The sequence below is a fragment of the Myodes glareolus genome, chromosome 5 (assembly GCF_982192425.1).
Source record: "Myodes glareolus chromosome 5, mMyoGla1.1, whole genome shotgun sequence".
Lineage (NCBI taxonomy): Eukaryota > Metazoa > Chordata > Mammalia > Rodentia > Cricetidae > Myodes > Myodes glareolus.
The window spans coordinates 54,286,014-54,303,825 of NC_142030.1; the positions used below are offsets into that span (position 1 = coordinate 54,286,014).

The 17,812-nt window shown below is 44.4% G+C and overlaps 1 protein-coding gene and 1 long non-coding RNA gene across 8 annotated transcripts in view; one reads left to right on the forward strand and one right to left on the reverse strand.

The window, feature by feature from the left end:
* Positions 1-18: 18 nt before the first annotated feature.
* Positions 19-12,123, forward strand: LOC125391795 (uncharacterized). Of its 2 annotated transcripts, XR_015737887.1 has the most exons (4): positions 19-256; positions 5,785-6,052; positions 6,902-6,962; positions 11,999-12,116. It is a non-coding gene; the product is annotated as an uncharacterized LOC125391795 (long non-coding RNA). The 2 variants fall into 2 exon arrangements; XR_015737886.1 differs by lacking the exon at positions 19-256 and having other exon boundaries at positions 5,697-6,052; positions 11,999-12,123.
* Abhd6 (abhydrolase domain containing 6, acylglycerol lipase) overlaps positions 7,716-17,812 on the reverse strand; it is a 49,895-nt gene continuing 39,798 nt past the window's right edge. For all 6 annotated transcript variants that reach the window (XM_048421383.3, XM_048421384.3, XM_048421378.3 and 3 more), the window contains 4 exons: positions 16,816-16,973; positions 13,465-13,519; positions 13,207-13,307; positions 7,716-9,016 (listed from right to left, as the gene is read on the reverse strand). In XM_048421383.3, coding sequence (XP_048277340.2) covers positions 8,843-9,016; positions 13,207-13,307; positions 13,465-13,519; positions 16,816-16,973 — 488 coding nt within the window. In that variant the 3' untranslated portion in view covers positions 7,716-8,842. The remainder of the gene's footprint in view (positions 9,017-13,206; positions 13,308-13,464; positions 13,520-16,815; positions 16,974-17,812) is intronic.

Genomic DNA, 17,812 nt, shown 5'->3' on the forward strand with positions numbered 1-17,812 from the left:
CGCGGCGTCGGTCACTAGGCTGTCGCAGAATCCTCTGCAGGGCGGAGGCCGACGGGTGCAGCGCGCCCTAGCGCCCACTTCCGGAACTTAACGTTTGTGACAGGCTTATTAGGCCCGGACAATCTTCATGATCGTTTATTTCTATGTTCATTCGCAACAGGTTATATCAAACATCTCTCCTGGATTATTTTTTTTCTTTCTTTTCTTTTTTTTTTTGCTGTGCCAGGGATCAAAACCACTGCCTTATCTATGCTAAGTAAGTCCTCTACCACGAAACTAAATCCAAGCCTTGGTATCTTTCAAGAACATCTGTCAGGCACTAAGGACAAGATCTACTACTGTCAATATACCTTTATGGCGCCAAGCACATAGTAGATGTTCTGAACTGACGTGGAAAGATTTAGCTGCTCTTAGCTGCTCCTTTATCCAGATGTCATTCCACTTCTACATTTACCCACCAAGTATTTGTTCAGAATCCATCACGTGCTAGCCGCTGTTCTGGGTACTGGGAGCTCAGGAGAATGAAATGTGGTCCCTCTATACGTGCGACATACAGTGTGTATTTAACAGCAACAATAGAAACTAATATTTACTTTGTGCCAGGCGCTGTCCAAAAGATTCTATGTAAGTTATCTAATGGAACTCTCACACAACCTTGAGGTCGCTATTATTACAATAGTCCCCATTTTACAGAAGTACAACTGAGGCAGAGGGAAAGGAAGTTATGTGCCCCAGATTGTGGTTACAAGTGGTATTATAGATTATCAGCATTGGCCAGTGATGTCCAGATGGGACCATCTTAAATGGAGGTGGTTTCTGAGTATGGGAACTTGTGTGATGACTTATCACTGCTTGCAGTCCTTGGTACCACTGGGTCACACAGCTTGTATTTTAGTAAACGATTGTAATTTGGCCTGAGCTGGACATGGCAGTGAAGGTAAAGGGATGTCTTGCACAGCCAAGTCAGTGCCTAGGTCAGTTGGGGCCTTTCTATAACCAAGAATCTAATATTTGCTGTTCCCTAAAGCTCTGTCATTCCTATCTTTTTTTATTTTGTTTTGTTTTGTTTTATTGATACTTATTGAGCTCTGCTTCCCCTCCCTGCCTCTCCCCTCTCCCCTTCAATCCTTCCCCAAGGTCCCCATGCTCCCAATTTACTCAGGAGATCTTGTCTTTTTCTACTTTCTACTTCCCATGTAGATGAGATCTATGTAAGTCTCTCTTAGTGTCCGCATTGTTGTCTAAGTTTTCTGGGATTGTGGTTTGTAGGCTGGTTTTCTTTGCTTATGTTTAAAAACCACCTACGAGTGAGTGCATGTGATAATTTTCTTTCTGTGTCTGAGTTACCTCACTCAAAATAATGTTTTCTAGCTCCATCCATTTTCCTGCAAAATTCAAGCTGTCGTTATTTTTTTCTGCTGTGTAGTACTCCACTGTGTAAATGTACCACATTTTCCTTATCCATTCTTCGGTCGAGGGGCATTTAGGTTGTTTCCAGGTTCTGGCTATGACAAACAAAGCTGCTATGAACATAGTTGAGCACATGTCCTTGTGGCACAATTGAGCATCCTTTGGATATATACCCAAAAGTGGTATTACTGGGTCTTGAGAAAGGTTGTTTCCTCATTTTCTGAGAAATTTCCATACTGACATCCAAAGGGGTTGTACCAGCTTGTGTAACATGAGCGGGCCTGCTTTTTGGGGCTTCTTTCCTGCCCAGTCCCCCCAGCTCTTTAGCCCCAAAGAAAATAACACAGAGGACTCCGTAAGTTATAAAGCTGACTGGCCCATTATCTCTAGCCTCTTACTGGCTAACTCTCACATCTTGATTAACCCATTTTTCTGATCTATGTTAGCCATGTGGCTCAGTACCTTTTTCAGTGGGGCAGCTCACATCCTGCTGCTTTGGTGGTCTGGGCAGGAGTGGAGGAATCAACTTCCTCCTCCCCAGAATTCTCCTGCTCTCCTTGTATCATTTCCACTTCCTGTCTGTTTTCCCCGCCTGTACCTCCTGCCTGGCCAATCAGTGTTTATTTAAAACATGATTGACAGAATACAGACAGTTCTCCCACACCACTTTCCCCTCTTTTTTTAAAAAAGCAAAGGAAAATATCCATAGTCCATTTTTTTGGGAATGTGGGTGTAGTATTCCAGGCTACTTCCTGCTGGTTGGGGGCGCTGATAATCTTATGGGGACCTAAAGAAAATTTAGACTTATGATCAAGTCCTGACTGAAGTATCCTGTGAGTCTTGATCATCTCAGGCAGCAGTCTTGAACCTGTTCTGGATGAAGAACTCAGATATCTGGGCCATCTGTTCCTACTGGAGATTTCTCAGGTGGTCTCCCTTGGTCAAAGATGATTTTTCTTAACTCTGAATAAATCCAGAGCCTCTCATTTTCTGTGGAAACAAAAGCAAAATCTCTTCTCCAAAGTAACATACCTTTTGACTTCAATTTTGAAGCCAAGGTATTTTCAAAATGCCTATCTTGGATTAATTCTGCAACATTTATAAGCAAATATCTTTTAGCAGCTGTTGCTCCTTCCTCAGCATTTAAACAATTCAAAGGGAGCATAATAGCAAACAGTATCAAGATTCTCTGTGTATTTTCCATCTTTACGTGGCTTTATTTTAACCTCTATTTCTTTTATTATTTTCTTTTAACTTTTGGCTTTTTGAGACAGGTTTATTTAAAACATGATTGACAGAATACAGACAATTCTCCCACACCAAGCTTGCATTCCCACCAGCAATGCAGAAGTGTTCCCTTTCCCCACATCCTCTCCAGCCTAAGTTGTCATCCGTGTTTTTGATCTTGGCCATTCTTATAGGTGTAAGATGGAATCTCAGAGTTGTTTTGATTTGCATTTCTCTGATGGCTAAGGATGTTGAACATTTCCTTAAGTGTCTCTCAGCCATTTTAGATTCCTCTGTTGAGAGTTCTCTGTTTAGGTCTGTACTCCATGTTTTTATTGGATTATGTGATCTTTTGGTGTCCAATTTCTTGAGTTCTTTGTATATTTTGGAGATCAGACCTCTGTCTGATGTGGGGTTAGTGAAGATCTTTTCCCATTGTGTAGGCTGTCGTTTTGTCTTGTTGACTGTGTCCTTTGCTTTACAGAAGCCTTTCAGTTTCAGGAGGTCCCATTTATTAATTGTTTCTCTCAGTGTCTGTGCTGCTGGGGTTCTATTTAGGAAGTGGTTCCCTGTGCCAATGCGTTCAAGTGTACTTCCCACCTTCCCACTTTCTCTTCTATAAGGTTCAGGGTGGCTGGCTTTATGTTGAGGTCTTTGATCCATTTGGACTTGATGTCATTCATCTCTTGGCCATGCTCCATAGCCATGTGACCTCTGCTTCCTCTCTTTGCCCCTCAAAGGAAACAGGACTTGTTTCAGGTGGGGAGTATGTGGAGGAAAGTAACAGAGACCCCAGATAGTGACATTTTCTTTCTCAAAAAAGTTTGGATTTTGGAAGTTGCCAGAACTGGCTTGGAATCCATTCTCTGCTACAGATTCAGCTCTTCACTTCTTGTACAGATAGATAAATAATCAGCAACTTCCTTGAGGAGTTGTGAGAAAAAAAATAGTTCGTGTACTGCATGCCATCCAGAAAACTGTAATAGAAAAGTCTCTCTGGATCAGCCACCTGGAAAACTCCTCTTGCCAGGCTGTGTGACCCAGAAAACAAAAACAAAACCAGAACTACATGCATTTTGAGTTTCAAATAACTTTGGTAAATTTTAACTCTTGTACCAAAGTCTTGAAAAACAATGCCCCCTGATGCTTGAATTCTGTCTGGGCTCTCTTGTTAATCCAGAGTTAAGGATGAAAAGAATTTTTGGCTGGTTTTTGTTTTTTTTTTCAATGAAATTTTACTTTTTTTAAATGGGTACTGTGATGTATCATTTCAGATGATATAAGGGGGTAAGCAAGAAAAACCTCCCTCCCTAGCTAACTTCTTGCCTCTCAAAAGGTGCCTTCTCTTTTCCTCTCTCTCCCTTCCTCCCCTCTCTATCTTTCCCTCCCTTCCCCCGTTCCCTCTTTCTAAGACAGGGTCTTGCTATGTAATCCCTACTAGCCTTGAATTTACCATGTAGCCAAAGCCAGCCTCAAACTTTTAACTCAGCCCACCCCCAGAATACCAAGATTACAGGAGTGTGCTGCCATGACTGAGTTTTCATTCCTCTTCATCTCTTCTTCCCTCCATCCCTCCCTGATTCACCCCTCCCACCCCACCCCCTCTTGCTTTCAAGAGGCAGCAGGCTGGGCAATAACAAGAAAATCACCAGAAAAACCTTGTTTGAGTGTCTTAAATTTCTTCCCACAAGTTTGGTGTGGAGTTTTCTCTCTTAAACATTTAACTGTAACATCACTTTATTTTTATTTATTTATTTATTATAGATACAATATTCTGTCTGTGTGTATGTCTGAAGGCCAGAAGAGGGCACCAGACCTCATTACAGATGGTTGTGAGCCACCATGTGGTTGCCGGGAATTGAACTCAGGACCTTTGGAAGAGCAGGCAATGCTCTTAACCATTGAGCCATCTCTCTAGCCCCCTGTAACATCATTTTAAAACACAACACACAAGGGGCCTGGCAAGATGGTTCATCAGATAAAGCTACTGATTGACAGGCCCAAAAACCTAATTTCTATTCCTGGTATCCACATCTTCAGTTCTACCCAAAACTGTTTTGTTAGGGTTACTATTGCTATGATGAACACATGACCAAAAGCAAGTTGGGGAGAAAAGGGTTTATTTGGCTAACACTTCCACACCATAATCCATCACTTTAAAAAGTCAGGATAGGAAATCAAAACAGGGCAGGAATCCTGGAGTCAGGAGCTGATGCAGAGACTGTGGAGGAGTTGTGCTTCCTGCCTTACTCAGCCTGCTTTCTTACAGAACCCAGGGCCACAAGTCCAGGAATGGCACCTCCCACAATGGGCTGGGCCCTCCCCCTATCAATCTCTAATTAAGAAAATGCTCTACAGGCTTGCCCACAGCCAAATCTTTTTTGTTTTTGTTTTTGTTTTTTGGGTTTCTCCAAATAACAGCCCTGGCTGTACTGGAACTCACTCTGTAGATGATGCAAACCTTCGGAGATCCACCTTCCTCTGCCTCCTAAGTGCTGGGAATAAAGGCATGTGCCACCACTGCCCAGCTCACAGCCCGATCTTATGGAGGCATTTTCTCAATTGAGATTTCCTCCTCTTTCTATGATCAAAGCTTGTGTCAAGCTGACATAAATCTAGTCAACTCAGTGTTTTGATTGTAGGCATCCTGACAATGTTCTAGTGGAATTTTTTTTAATGTGCATTGGTGTTTTATCTGCATGTATATCTGTGAAAAAGTGTCAAATCCCCTGGTATTGGAGTTACAGACAGTTATGAGCTGCCATGTGGATGCTGGGAATTGAACCCAGGTCCTCTGGAAGAGCAGTCAGTTCTCTTAACCACTGAGACATCTCTACAGCCCCCTAGTGGAACATTTTGAGTACTGTATACATTAATGCACTGTATTCTTTTTTCCCAATGAACTAATGTAGCAGAGACCAAGAGTTCAGTTCACACTTCAATTCTCTGCTCTCTCTTCCCTGCCTTGCTGATCGGTATCAACTAGATTTTCTACAGTACCCAAGGGGAAATCTATTCCACAATTGTCCATTCACCCAATGGGAATCATGACCTGTGTCAGTAAATTCTTTGAAGACAGGACAAAGGTCAAAACGATCAGAAGCTAAAAGCTTTTAACTGCAGCCATTACTTCCATTTCATTTTAAGGAGATCCACCAAGTGCCAGAGAGCTGGCTCACAGTATGCCGTGTGTGTCATACAGTGACACTGAAATGCCACCGGCAGCATTGTCATTGTCACAGTGAAGAAGATGCAGAAGGCTCCAGCTGGATTTTATCCCTTCCACGAGGAGCTGCTCCTTCAAGGACACCCTGGGGATCATCTCCAATCAAGAACTGAAAAACCCTCGCCTATGGCTCATGTGGAGTCTGTGAAGAGGGGGGAATGTGGGGATTGGCAGGCAGAAATTAAAGAGGTGAGTGAGGTGAGTTCAGCTAAAGTCTGGCTGCAGCTGTACCACATAGGGAGCTCTGGAGTATTAAGGACTTGCAATCTTTAAGGCAATCCTAAAGGAAGACTGAGCCTTCCTTCTCCTTGGCCACTGGCTTCCAGCTGCAGCAAATGAAAATAAGGAATCACCATATGGTGGTACATGCCTAAGACCTGAGCACTCTTAGGCACATGAGTACATGCCTAACACGGCTGAGCCGGGAACATGGAGACTTTGAGGCCAGCCTGGGCTACATGGCTCACCCTGTCTCACCTCCCTATCCCAAACTAAAAACCAAAGCCAACCAAAAAAAAAAAAAAAAATTGTGGGTTGGGTAGTGGTGGTGCACACCTTTAATCTCAGCAGTTGGGAAGCAGAGGCAGAGGCAGGTGGATCTCTGTGATCTGAGGCCAGCCTGGTCTAGAGTGAGATTCAGGACAGCCAGGGCTACACAGAGAAATTGTGTCTTGAAGAATCTGTGAAGTTTAGACAGAGATAGTTTAGTGGGAGACAATATGAGTTCCGATCCCCTCAGGTAAAAGCCAGGGATGTTCACATGTTCACCTGGGGGATCCTCCTCCTCTCTTCCAGAGCCTCACAGGACTAGCGTTCTGCCTTCCAGTCCCATCCTTGGCTCTTTTTAACTCTGTTCTGAGATGGGATGTTCCTAAGTTGTCGAGGCTCGCCTCCAACTTGTCACCCTCTGAAATAGCTGAAATCACGGGCTTTTGCTGCTGTGTTTAGCTAGATAATTTCTTAAAATTTCAAAATACTTTCTCAAGGGTACTTGGGCATTCTACACTTTTTCAGGAGAACTCTGCATTCCCCTTACAGAAACCTGGAACTCTATGAGTTGATCTAGAAGAGTCCCGAGGTACAGCAGTAAGAGAGGCAGGTGAGTAGGGGGAACAATAATTCCCAGCATAACTCCATTTTTTTTAAAATTCAAACCACCTGCAGGCGCTTTCTGATTATAGGTATGTGTATATATATGCAAATACACAGACATCCCCCCCCAAAAAATGGTGGGGGAGGGTGGGGCCATGCAGGAGGCATAGGTATCTTTCTTAGCATTGGGAAAATAAAAGTGACAGATATCATTAATATCAATAATTAAAATAATAGGACGGGGCTGGAGAGCTGGCTCAGTGGTTAAAAAGCACTAGCTGCATATCCAGAGGACCTGGATTCCATTCCCAGCACCCACATGACAGCTAACAGCTGTTTGTAACTCCAAGATCTGATACGCTCACACACACAAGCAGGCATAACACCAATGCACATAAAATAAATATTCCTTAAAAATATTAGACAGACTGCTCATGTTCAGTAAATATTCCTTAAAGATATTAGACAGACTACTCATGTTCAGGAAGAGTTCTGTGGCACCCACCCATGTGCAGGATGTTTCTTTCCCATGCTGGAAAATTCTCTTCCTCAATGTACCACCTACACCCATCGGAAGAGGGGGAACCTGTCTTAAAAATGAGGTGGGGACTAACTGAGGAAGATACCTGCCATCAACCATCAACCTCTGGCCTCTTCACATGGCCCCACAAATAAACACATTTTTAAGTGAACAGAAAATCTATTAATATTGCACCCCATTAGGAGCTCAGAGATAGAAAGCACCTGCGTGTCGCCAGCCTAGACTTATTAAATTTATTTTACATCATTGTGGTCACTTTTTACAGCTGTTTGGACTTACTTTTTCCAGTCACATTATTGTTCACAGAATTCACAGAATTCATTAACAAACTAGCATTTTACATCAGAAGGTTATTAGTAGAAGAAGAGCAGAATATAAAAGATGCCCATGAGCTGTGGTGTGGAACTCCAGTCTAATTAGATAGAGGTCTACAACATTATTGCTTTATTAGTATTATTTTTAAAAATTATAAATTATTCCTAGGAAATCCACCCTGTCAGATGCTCTTCATTCTGGTCACTCATATCTGATTTGTAGGTACCCAAACCCGTAAATCTGTGTTGTGCTGCTTCGGCAGTTCTGAGGGCAGGCTGAAGCTAAACAATGCCCCTCCATGTATGTTTCTACATGTAAAAAACAAAAACAAAAAACATAGAAACATTTTCTTTTCGTGTCTTTCTTTCTCTTTTTTAATTGTCTTAGTCAGTAGCTCAGGCTGGCCTTGAACTCACTCAGTACCTCAGGCAAGCCTTGAACTTAGATCCTCCTGCCTCAGCCTCCCAAGTGGCTGAGAATCCAGGTCTGTGCATCAGGCCTAGGGGCAGAAAGCTCTTCCACAGTTTACTGTTTCCTCCCTGGTCTGTGGCTAATGGGCTGCATTCACACATGGGCCTCTATGCAAAACTTGACTTAGATCTAAACAAGAGTTCAATAAATGACTAAAGCTCCTATACAAGAAGCCACTGATCATGCAGGGGATACATCTGAAGCAACAAAAACAGCTCAAGTTTAATGTGTTAGGAATGTCTTAAAGAAATGTCCTTAATGGTCATCATCCTGGGTGGCAGCTTGGCTTGTCAGTGACATACACTTGAAGACTTCTAGTCGGCTTCATGGCTGGTTTTTTTATTTAGTTCCATTTAGGTTTCTATTTTGAAAAAGGATCTTGGAGATTTCCTTGAGGCCCCTGATGCTCTGTGGAACCATACTGGGATAGGAGGTTGGCTTCCTCAGGGACACTGGTGCTCCAATGGCATTTGGGGCAGGATCCCTGAGAGTGGTGACTGTATCAAGTTTTGGGGATGGGAGCAGATGCTGTGTGAACAATGCAGGCTGTGGCAAGGGCCTCAGTTCAGCTTCTTGTTGTCTGTGCCGTGCACAGAAGCTAAGAAGTCGACGATGAGCTTGGCTGTCTTCCTCGGTCTCTCCATCACCACGGAGTGGCCACAATTTTCCAGAAGTTCTACCTGGCAGTTAGCAATGGACTTGGCCAATATATCTGCCCCAGACACATCGAGCACCTGCAGAGGGAGAGAGGGAAAGAGTACACAAAGATGTCGATGCCCCATGGTATTGCTGTGGACCGGTTCTACCACTGACACTGGCAGGGGTCAGGAAGAGGGGGTGAATGGAAGTTATCAGCATGCCTCCTGTTTGACTCTGACACATGGCACTAGAAGTGCAACGCTGCCAATGATAACCAGGTGGAAAAGACTGAGTTCCTGTCTGCATGGAGGTGAAGCCGGAGGGGGAGCCAGGCATATCAAGAGATGAATGTAGCATGATGTGAACAGGGGCTCTGCAGAGAGGAGCTGAGAGGGCAATAGGAGCAGAGAAAGGGAAGACACCATTTCTGAGTTCTGATACAGCTGAGAGAGTAGAGGAATCTTTACAGAAGGGGAAAGAGCATGAGGGTGAGAGGTCACAGTAAACCGGGGTCAGGCAGGGCATGACAGAGCAGAAGGAAGGCCTTTACTCTGGCCTTTCCACCACATCCATGCTTATTCCAGATGGGTGATTGAATCCACGTCCTTGTTCAAGCGAGGCGGAACACATCACCTCCTGTACATCCCCAGCCCTACACCAGCCTTGGGACAGTCGGGAGTCCTGAGACTTAAGGGGAATGATTTGAGTAGTTGGCTTGATGCTGGAGTAGGAAGCCCAGAGGTAGAAAGGCCCCACTAGAAAACACAAGAGGTGAATGCTACAGGGAGTACCTCCATGGAAGACCTTTAGGGAGCCCCAGAGCTTCCCCGGGACTGAACAACTCATTCACTTTTATTTTAATTTTAGTTATCTCCTAGTATGTGTAGCGGGATCACTTTTCCCTCCATATTCTCCTTTGAAGGTAGCTTTGCAGTCATGCCCCTAGGGCTAATCAAAGTCACCTGCAGGTCTTCCCGGCCAAAGCCCTTTTCTTTATCCTTTATGGGCAAAAGCAAAAACCTCAAATGCTCAGGCTATTTCTCAGCTTTAGTCTCATCAACTTGAGGTTTCCAGCACCCTCAAGTGGGGTAGGCAGAAAGGGCACGGTGGAGCACCCTGGATCAGAAAGAGGAATGTAAACATGGGCTTGATGGGAAGAGATCACTAGCTGCGGGTGGAAACCTCCACTGAGGCCACTGTCTAAGCAGGAAGAAAACCCACATACTGGGGGAAAATGTGCCCAGAGAGGATGCAGGATGTAGGTTAAGTCAAAATGACAGAAGCGGGTGAGAAAAAGAAGAAACTCCCAAATAAGGGTCCATTCTGAAGGGAGATCAGAAGCCACAACTCACATGCAAAATATCTATATGAGTTCTAACTTGGCACTGTCGCGCTGGTCAGCTCTGCAAATCCAGCATTCCCTGTAGCTACCCATGTGAAGCTGGGGTATGGTTCCTCGTGAGATAATGCATGCCAGTGGGAACCATAGCAGTTATTTCACCAATAGATTAATAGTCTAAAAAAACTTCTCCATCCCATCGATGCCAAGGCCAGGTGAATACTGAGTCATGTCAGGGCTTCACCTAGGGTTCAAAATTTAGTTGGACCAAAAATATTCAACATTAGGAATGAAAAATACTTGAATGCAGTGTTTTTAAACATAAAAATTAATTCAAAGTGGGTCGGGGCAAAGCAAGCTCTTGTGCACACAGACATAAAAGGTCAAAAACAAAAGCAAAATTCCTACCCTCTAACAGCCAGGCAATAACCACTTAATCCTGATGTCTTCCATAAACGTTCTTAACAGCCTGTGGTACTCCAGAGCAATGGCCAATCTCATGAAAAACAACTGGCTCTATAGAACTGATTTCAAAACGAGACAGCAAGATGCCCTATCCCATACAAGTGGCCCATGAGATAAAATCAAATCATTCTCCTTCAGCTGCTTAGGACTTTAATTCCCTCTCAACCACACAATCACCTCTCTGGGGCTTGCTCGCACCCTCAATAAATCCTCTGTCTGCTCATATCCTGGTAAATTCTCCCACCATCTGCCTGGGTTGCTGTCCTTTCACACACAGTGCTGGCGAGAAGAGGTAAGAACGGTTTTGACAGTCTTCTCTTGAAGGCCTTCCTGTTCTGGCGGACTGAAAATGGAGGAGAGGTTCTTGACCTGATTGATCTACAGGAGCCCACTCAGGAAGGGTCGCCAGGTTCAGCCATGCAGATTTTATACTGCTCAAATCCAGGAGCATCATCCATACACCTGACAATGCACACAGATTCCTGTCTCTGGGCACTAGGGCAGCTGGAAGGCTGACTTCAGTCTGACGGGCCCAGGCTGGGACACTAAATGATGACACGGCAGGGAAAGAGTAGGGAGCCTGGGCAAAAGGCCATGAAATAAAAACCTTCCTTAAAGCCTCTGCCCTCAGGATGGGGCACAAAAATATAAAGGACTTCGCCATATCTCTAGCACCCCAAAGAATGTTATACTCTGTCCTTCCGTACAACAACATGGGCTTCGGAATCTGGGAAGAAACTCTTGACCATAGGCTGAGGTCAGCTGTCAGAGGCAAAGGACATTTGAATAAACTACTTGTGTTTTGGTAATTGGATAAAAGATCATTTTCATACAAGTTGCTGCACTTGAGTCTCACAGTTACCCAAGCAGTAGAAGAGACATCCTAATCTGGAGTGGCTGGGATACTGGTTTGGGGTCACAGGCTGGAGAACAGTGGTAGAGCTACAGCATACTTCTGAGGTCAGAGTTCTAGTTCTCTTAATCATCTAGTCCCAGAGGACAATGGGCTATGGCATGTCTCTGCAAGCTCCCAAGGGCTCAGCTCAGTACTGCTTTGTTTTTGTTTTTGTTTTTGTTTTTTTGATTTTTCAAGACAGGGTTTCTCAGTGCACAGCCTTGGCTGTCCTGGAACTCACTCTGTAGACCAGGCTGGCCTCAAACTCACAGAGATCCCCCTGCCTTTGTTTCTTCCATGCTGGGATTAAAGATGTGTCCTACTTTGGGGATTTTTTTTTAAATAAAAGGTCTCTCTCTCTCTCTCTCTCTCGACCAGGTTTATCTATGGAGCTTTGACTGTCCTGGAACTCACAGAGATCCCCCTGCCTCTGCCCACCAAGTACTGGAATTAAAGGTGTGCTCCACTACTGCCTGGCTAAGCTTTTGTGTTTCTGATTGAGTTCTTACTGGCCAAGATCCTAAGTCCTGCTTCTCTGGCTGTACACAAAGCTGCATTCAGTCCCTTGGCTGCAGAAAAAGGTGTAGCTGGAGGGACAATGGGGACCTCCTCCTCTCCTTGTCCCTGTCCCTTTGTGGTGCACCTTGGGCCATCCTTGGCCTAGGCTGGACTTGTTTACCTGCTACATGCACTGTGAGCACATATCAGCTCCTTTCCTCCCTCCCTCCCATTTTACAGTGAGTTGCTTTAAATTTAATGAAAATCTTTGGTAGGCATGATTTCTCAGAGGCAGTTACAAAGGCACTTCTGGGGGCGGGCTGGATAGATGGCTCAGCGGTTAAGAGCATTTCCTGCTCTTCCAAAGCACCTGAGTTCAATTCCCAGCAATCACATGGTGGCTCACAACCATCTGCAATAAGGTTTGATGCCCTCTTCTGGCCTGCAGGTATACAAGAACACAGAATATTGTATATATAATAAATAAATCATTTTTTTTTAAAAAATCAAAAAACCAAAGGCACTGCTGGGAATGAACTTGGTGCATCTTTGGAGAATGGGTTATGAGCTAAATGGTGTCCCCATATTCTTATGTTAAAGTCCTAATCCCACTACTCAGCATTGACTGTGTGATTTAACCAGTGTTCAGGAGCATAAAGGAGCAGGGAAGCCTTGTACCAATATGACTGGTGTCCTTATAAAAGAGGAATGTGGATACACACACACACACACACACACACACACACACGGAATGTCATGTGAAGATTGCCAAAGATGGTTGCAAGCAACAGAAGCTGGGGGAGAACGGGAAAGAGTCTCCCTCAGAGTTCCCAGAGGAAACAGCCCTGTTTGATTCCCTGATGTGAAGCCAGGAAGATCTCATGTACAAGGCCAGCTTGGAGTGCATGGTGAAACCCTATCTCAAGAAACAAGTAAACACATTTTCCTTTCATGTTAAAAGTCAAATGTCATTGTTCTCAGCTCACAGAACTGTGGTAGCGGACACTGGCACCTGACACAAGAGGTCCACCAGGGAGGCCCACTTTAAACATCACGGCTTGCTTTTCCCACAGGGCCCTGTGACATACCTGGTCTTGTTTTCCCCAAATGATCTGTGTTGGGACCTTGATCTTGTCCATGTTCTGATGCAGAGAGTATCTGGATTTCTCGCTGACGATTTCCAAAAACACTTGTGAGGAAAGAAACACATAGTGAGTGTATACAGGGTCTACACAGGTACCACAACAGCCAGAGATTCATCAGGTCCAGACCACTCCATGGACAGAGGTTTTACAAATTACAAGGCAGCCAGCCACTAAGCTGCAAGCTGGAGTAGGGCTACTTACACTTCCGGTAGAAGCCGTTATGAGGGATGCGAACATCAACAAGGCCTTGAAGGATCTGACGATGAAGAATCCACAGTTAGGAAACAAGAGAAGTCTCACTTTCAGCCTCTTACAGCTCTGGGGCAGCACAAGAGAGAAAGCTCAGCACTCTCCCACACTGCCTAGGGCTGGGCTTGTGAACCCTCAGAATGTAGAATATAATTGGGAGGCTTTAATAAAAACCAAACTGGCTGAAGAGATAGCCCAGTAACAGCACTTGCTGCTCTGGATGACCTGCTTTCATTCTCAGCACAGACAAGGAGGCTCACAACAATCTGTATCTCCAGTTCCAGGGCTCCGATGCCCTCTTCTGGCCTCTATAGGCTCTTCATGCATGTGGTGCACAAATATACAGGCAAAACACCTTTCATATTAAAAAATAGTAATAATAAAAAACTAGGGAGGAACTTGGGAAATGCTGCAAAGCCAGAGAGGTCTGTACCCTGGCTCCATCCCTGTCTGCTTCCTGTCCACTGTGAGATGAGCAGTTCTGTTCTACTGCATGCTTCCTGCCATGATGTCCTGCCTCACCAAAGGCTCAAAGTAAAGGGGCCAAGTAACCATGGCCCGAAACTTCTGAACCCATAATGCTCAGGTATTTTCCCACCATGATAGAATGCTCACTAATAATATTGAACCACAGTTGCTTTGGACTAAATCAGCTCTCTAAAGCATGACTAGAATCACAGAAGTTCTGTGTAGAAGCACAGAGGTGAGAGAAATGACTGCTATTTAATAACACTGTGTTCCACGACAGACATTTCTTCCTTCTTCTCCAACTCTGCTTAATTCAGTGCTTCACAATCTTCCTAATGCTGTGACCCTTCCTAATACTGTTGGAGTAGACAGAACAGAATGCTGGGAAGAAGGCAGTGAGGCAGACGCTATAGCTCTCCTCTCCAAGATGGATGCAGGTTAAGACCCTTCCCCATAAGCCACCACCTCATGGTGCTACACAGATTATTAGAAATGGGTTAATCAAGATGTGAGAGTTAGCCAATAAGAGGCTGAAACTAAGGGGCAAGCAGTGTTTAAAAGAATACAGTTTCCATGTAATTATTTCGGATAAAGCTAGCCGGGAGCCAGGTGGCGGGACACAGCCCGCCGCTCCTTTTACATACTGTTCCTCATATTGTAGTGACCCCAACTATAAAATTATTTTCATTCCTACTTCATAACCATAATTTTGATACTGTTATGAATTGTAATGTAAATATCTCATATTTCCTATGGTCTTAGGTGACCGCTGTGAAAGAGTTGTTCAACCCCCAAATGGGTTGCAACTCTAGGTTGAGGACCACTGGCTTAATTGACTGATCAACTCATCCATTCATCTTGTTTCCCTGAATCATATATTCATGTCTGTATTTGCTAATCCATCCTTTCTCCACCCATATATTATCCAGCCATCATCCCATCCAACCAAACAACCAACCAATTAACAACCATCCACTCATAGTTCCATCCTGCAGTCTTAAACCATATAAGCAAACAAATGCATTAACTCATACATCTCTCTATCCGGTACCTACATATCCACCGACTATCTATGATACTGAGGCATCCTATAACATCCACCACCTACACAACCTATATAAGTGAGACCTTCTTCATGGAAGTGCACTGCCAAAGTCTAGACATAGACAGGCCCAATCTTACAGGGGACAGGGCACCTGTGAACAAACAGAACCTCAAGATGGCCTAGTGGACTCAATGGCACGTGGCCCTACCCTCCTGGGAAAGAGAGGCTTCTGAAACCAACATGTATTTTCTCCCAGTGTTTTCTTATCCCTGACAACTGAAAGCATTGAGTCTCCTTTCTAAATATAGAGAATAATATTCTAAAGATATCAAAGCTAGAGGAGGGCAGTGCCACCTTAGAATTAAAAAGATATAGAGGGCAGATTACACCACAGACACAGAATTGGGATGCTTCCCCAGAAGTGTGCTGCACTTATTAACTAAGTCATGGTCACAAAGTCTGTGCGGCATCCATTCTCACAGCCTGGGAGGATCTCACCTCATCCTGAGGCAGGGTTCATTGTTTACGACACAGGGAGATAATCTGCGTTTATAAGGGTCTCAGCTGTGGACTTTCCACTATGTTCCTTTTTCTCAAATGACCTCGTTCAGACACATGGCCCTCAGTATCTTCCTCTGCCTCCTGCTTTTTACATTTAGCCTGGATTTCCCTCGGCACCACTTAACTATCCAACTGCCTACTTGACACATCCCTTGGAGGCTTCAGAAGCAATCTGAACTTGATATATCCAAAATGAAACTCAGCATATGTCCCACACCTGAACTTCCTCTTCTCCTTTCCTTGCTCAGAAAATGCTACTTTACCCATTCAATCTGGGTAAAAATGGAGGTCACCGCTCACTTTTCCTCGCCTCCACTTCCAACCCGCCCTAAGTCCCGTCCATTCTTTCTCACCACCCATCTCAGCCAGTGCTGCTACCCCAGTTCGGACCAACATCTCTAAGCCACAGCATACTGTGAGTAGCCTCTGTTCTTATTTGTGTCCCCTACAGTCTTTCAGTGGCTCTCCTACTATGCTTAGAAAAAAGAGACTCATTCCCACAAAATATAAGATTTTCTCAGAGCAGCTCTTAGGAGACCACGAGGTCACACTGTGCTCTTATTCAATGTCACTCCAAGTCATTGCCTTTCACCCACATTCTCTAAAAGCACACTATTGTTTGGTGCCTATGTAACAAGATATCATCTCTTATGACAAATGTCTACCTTTGTGTTTTAAAATTTTTTGAGTTTCAGCATCAACAAATATAACCCTCATAGATAAAAAGTCCTTTGGATTTATTCCAAATAATTTTTTTAAATGTACGAATCTAAGAGTCTTCTAATTTTTTTTTAAATGGAGAATGTGATTTAGCCCCTAACTCCCTTTCCAGCTCCTTTCTCCTTCACTCTCTTTCTTTCTTCCATGGCCATGAGATCTGTGTATGTTTTTTCCACTCTACATATGGCCCCTCAAATTACTTTATCAAGCTACCCCTATCTCCCCATTTTAAATACTTACACCACCTTCATTTCACCTCTAAAATTGGTTTCAATTTGTAAATTTTTGTCTGTTAGTTATCTGCTTCCCACATTGGACTAATCTGCCCAGGAAAATTCCCTGTGCTTTACATTTACCACAGTGTTCAGCATAGTGTCTGACATATCACAGGCATCTGGTGAGCTCCATGCTGAACAAAAGGAGCAGACAGATGGAGACAGAGAGTAGATGGTGGAGGATACACTGGGGAGGCTGCGTGGAGGACAAGGGTGTGGCCGTGGCACACATACCTGCTGGGGCACCTTGAACCGGACGTAGGAGCAGAGCTGGAGCATCTCACTCATCTCCTCTGGGGTAGACGGGATCAAGGGAATTTTGTGAATGGCAGCTGAGTCCTGCAGCTCTTTGAGCCGTTGTACAAACTTATTGTCAGTTGAGTACTGCAGGCCTGGAATGCAAAACAAAAGAGCCAGATGATACACCTATCAGGTGTATTGTGCGCCTGTGTGCAGGACATGTTCAGTGACAAACTCAGGTTAACATGTCAGGTTTCTTTCACTAGGAGATCCTTTTGGTTTTTGTTTGTTTGTTTGTTTGTTTTGAGACAGGGTTTCTCTGTGACATTCTGGTCATCTTTGGAACTTGCTCTGTAGACCAGGCTGGCCTCGAACTCAAAGATCCGCCTGCCTCGGCCTCCTGAGTGCTGGGATTAAAGATGTGCACCACCACCACCTGGTTAGAAGATCACTTTTTAATTGATACTAGCACCCTTGCTCAAAGTAAAAGTCATATTCTGAGAAACACTGGAAAAAATATATCATCCGAGATATTTTAGGGTTGGAGTTAAGCATGGTGGTACATACATGCCTCAAGAGGCGGAGACAAGAGAATCACAAGTTCAGGGCCAGCATATGTAGCCACATAATAAATTCTAAGCTACTACAGATTAAGGCGACAGCATTACGTTTTAGGACTGATTGCACACACCATGGCACGCAGAAACTCAGGCTGTCCCCAAGCCTCTTGAATCAGAATCTGCATTTCAACGAGCTGTCCAGGGATGAGAAGGGTGGAGTGTGGGAAGACTAGATGGTGCCTTACTTGCACTGCTTTCAGCCTGCGTTAATTACTTTAAGGAGATTGAAGGATCCGTGTGATGGAAAGAAAGCACAGGGCTGTCATGACCGGCAACTCCCCCGCCTGACCTGGACGCCCTCCCCTTTGTGGCCAATGCATAAGACACGAGGGAAAGAAAGTGCAGCACATAGGCTCTTTCCTCCAGAGAAC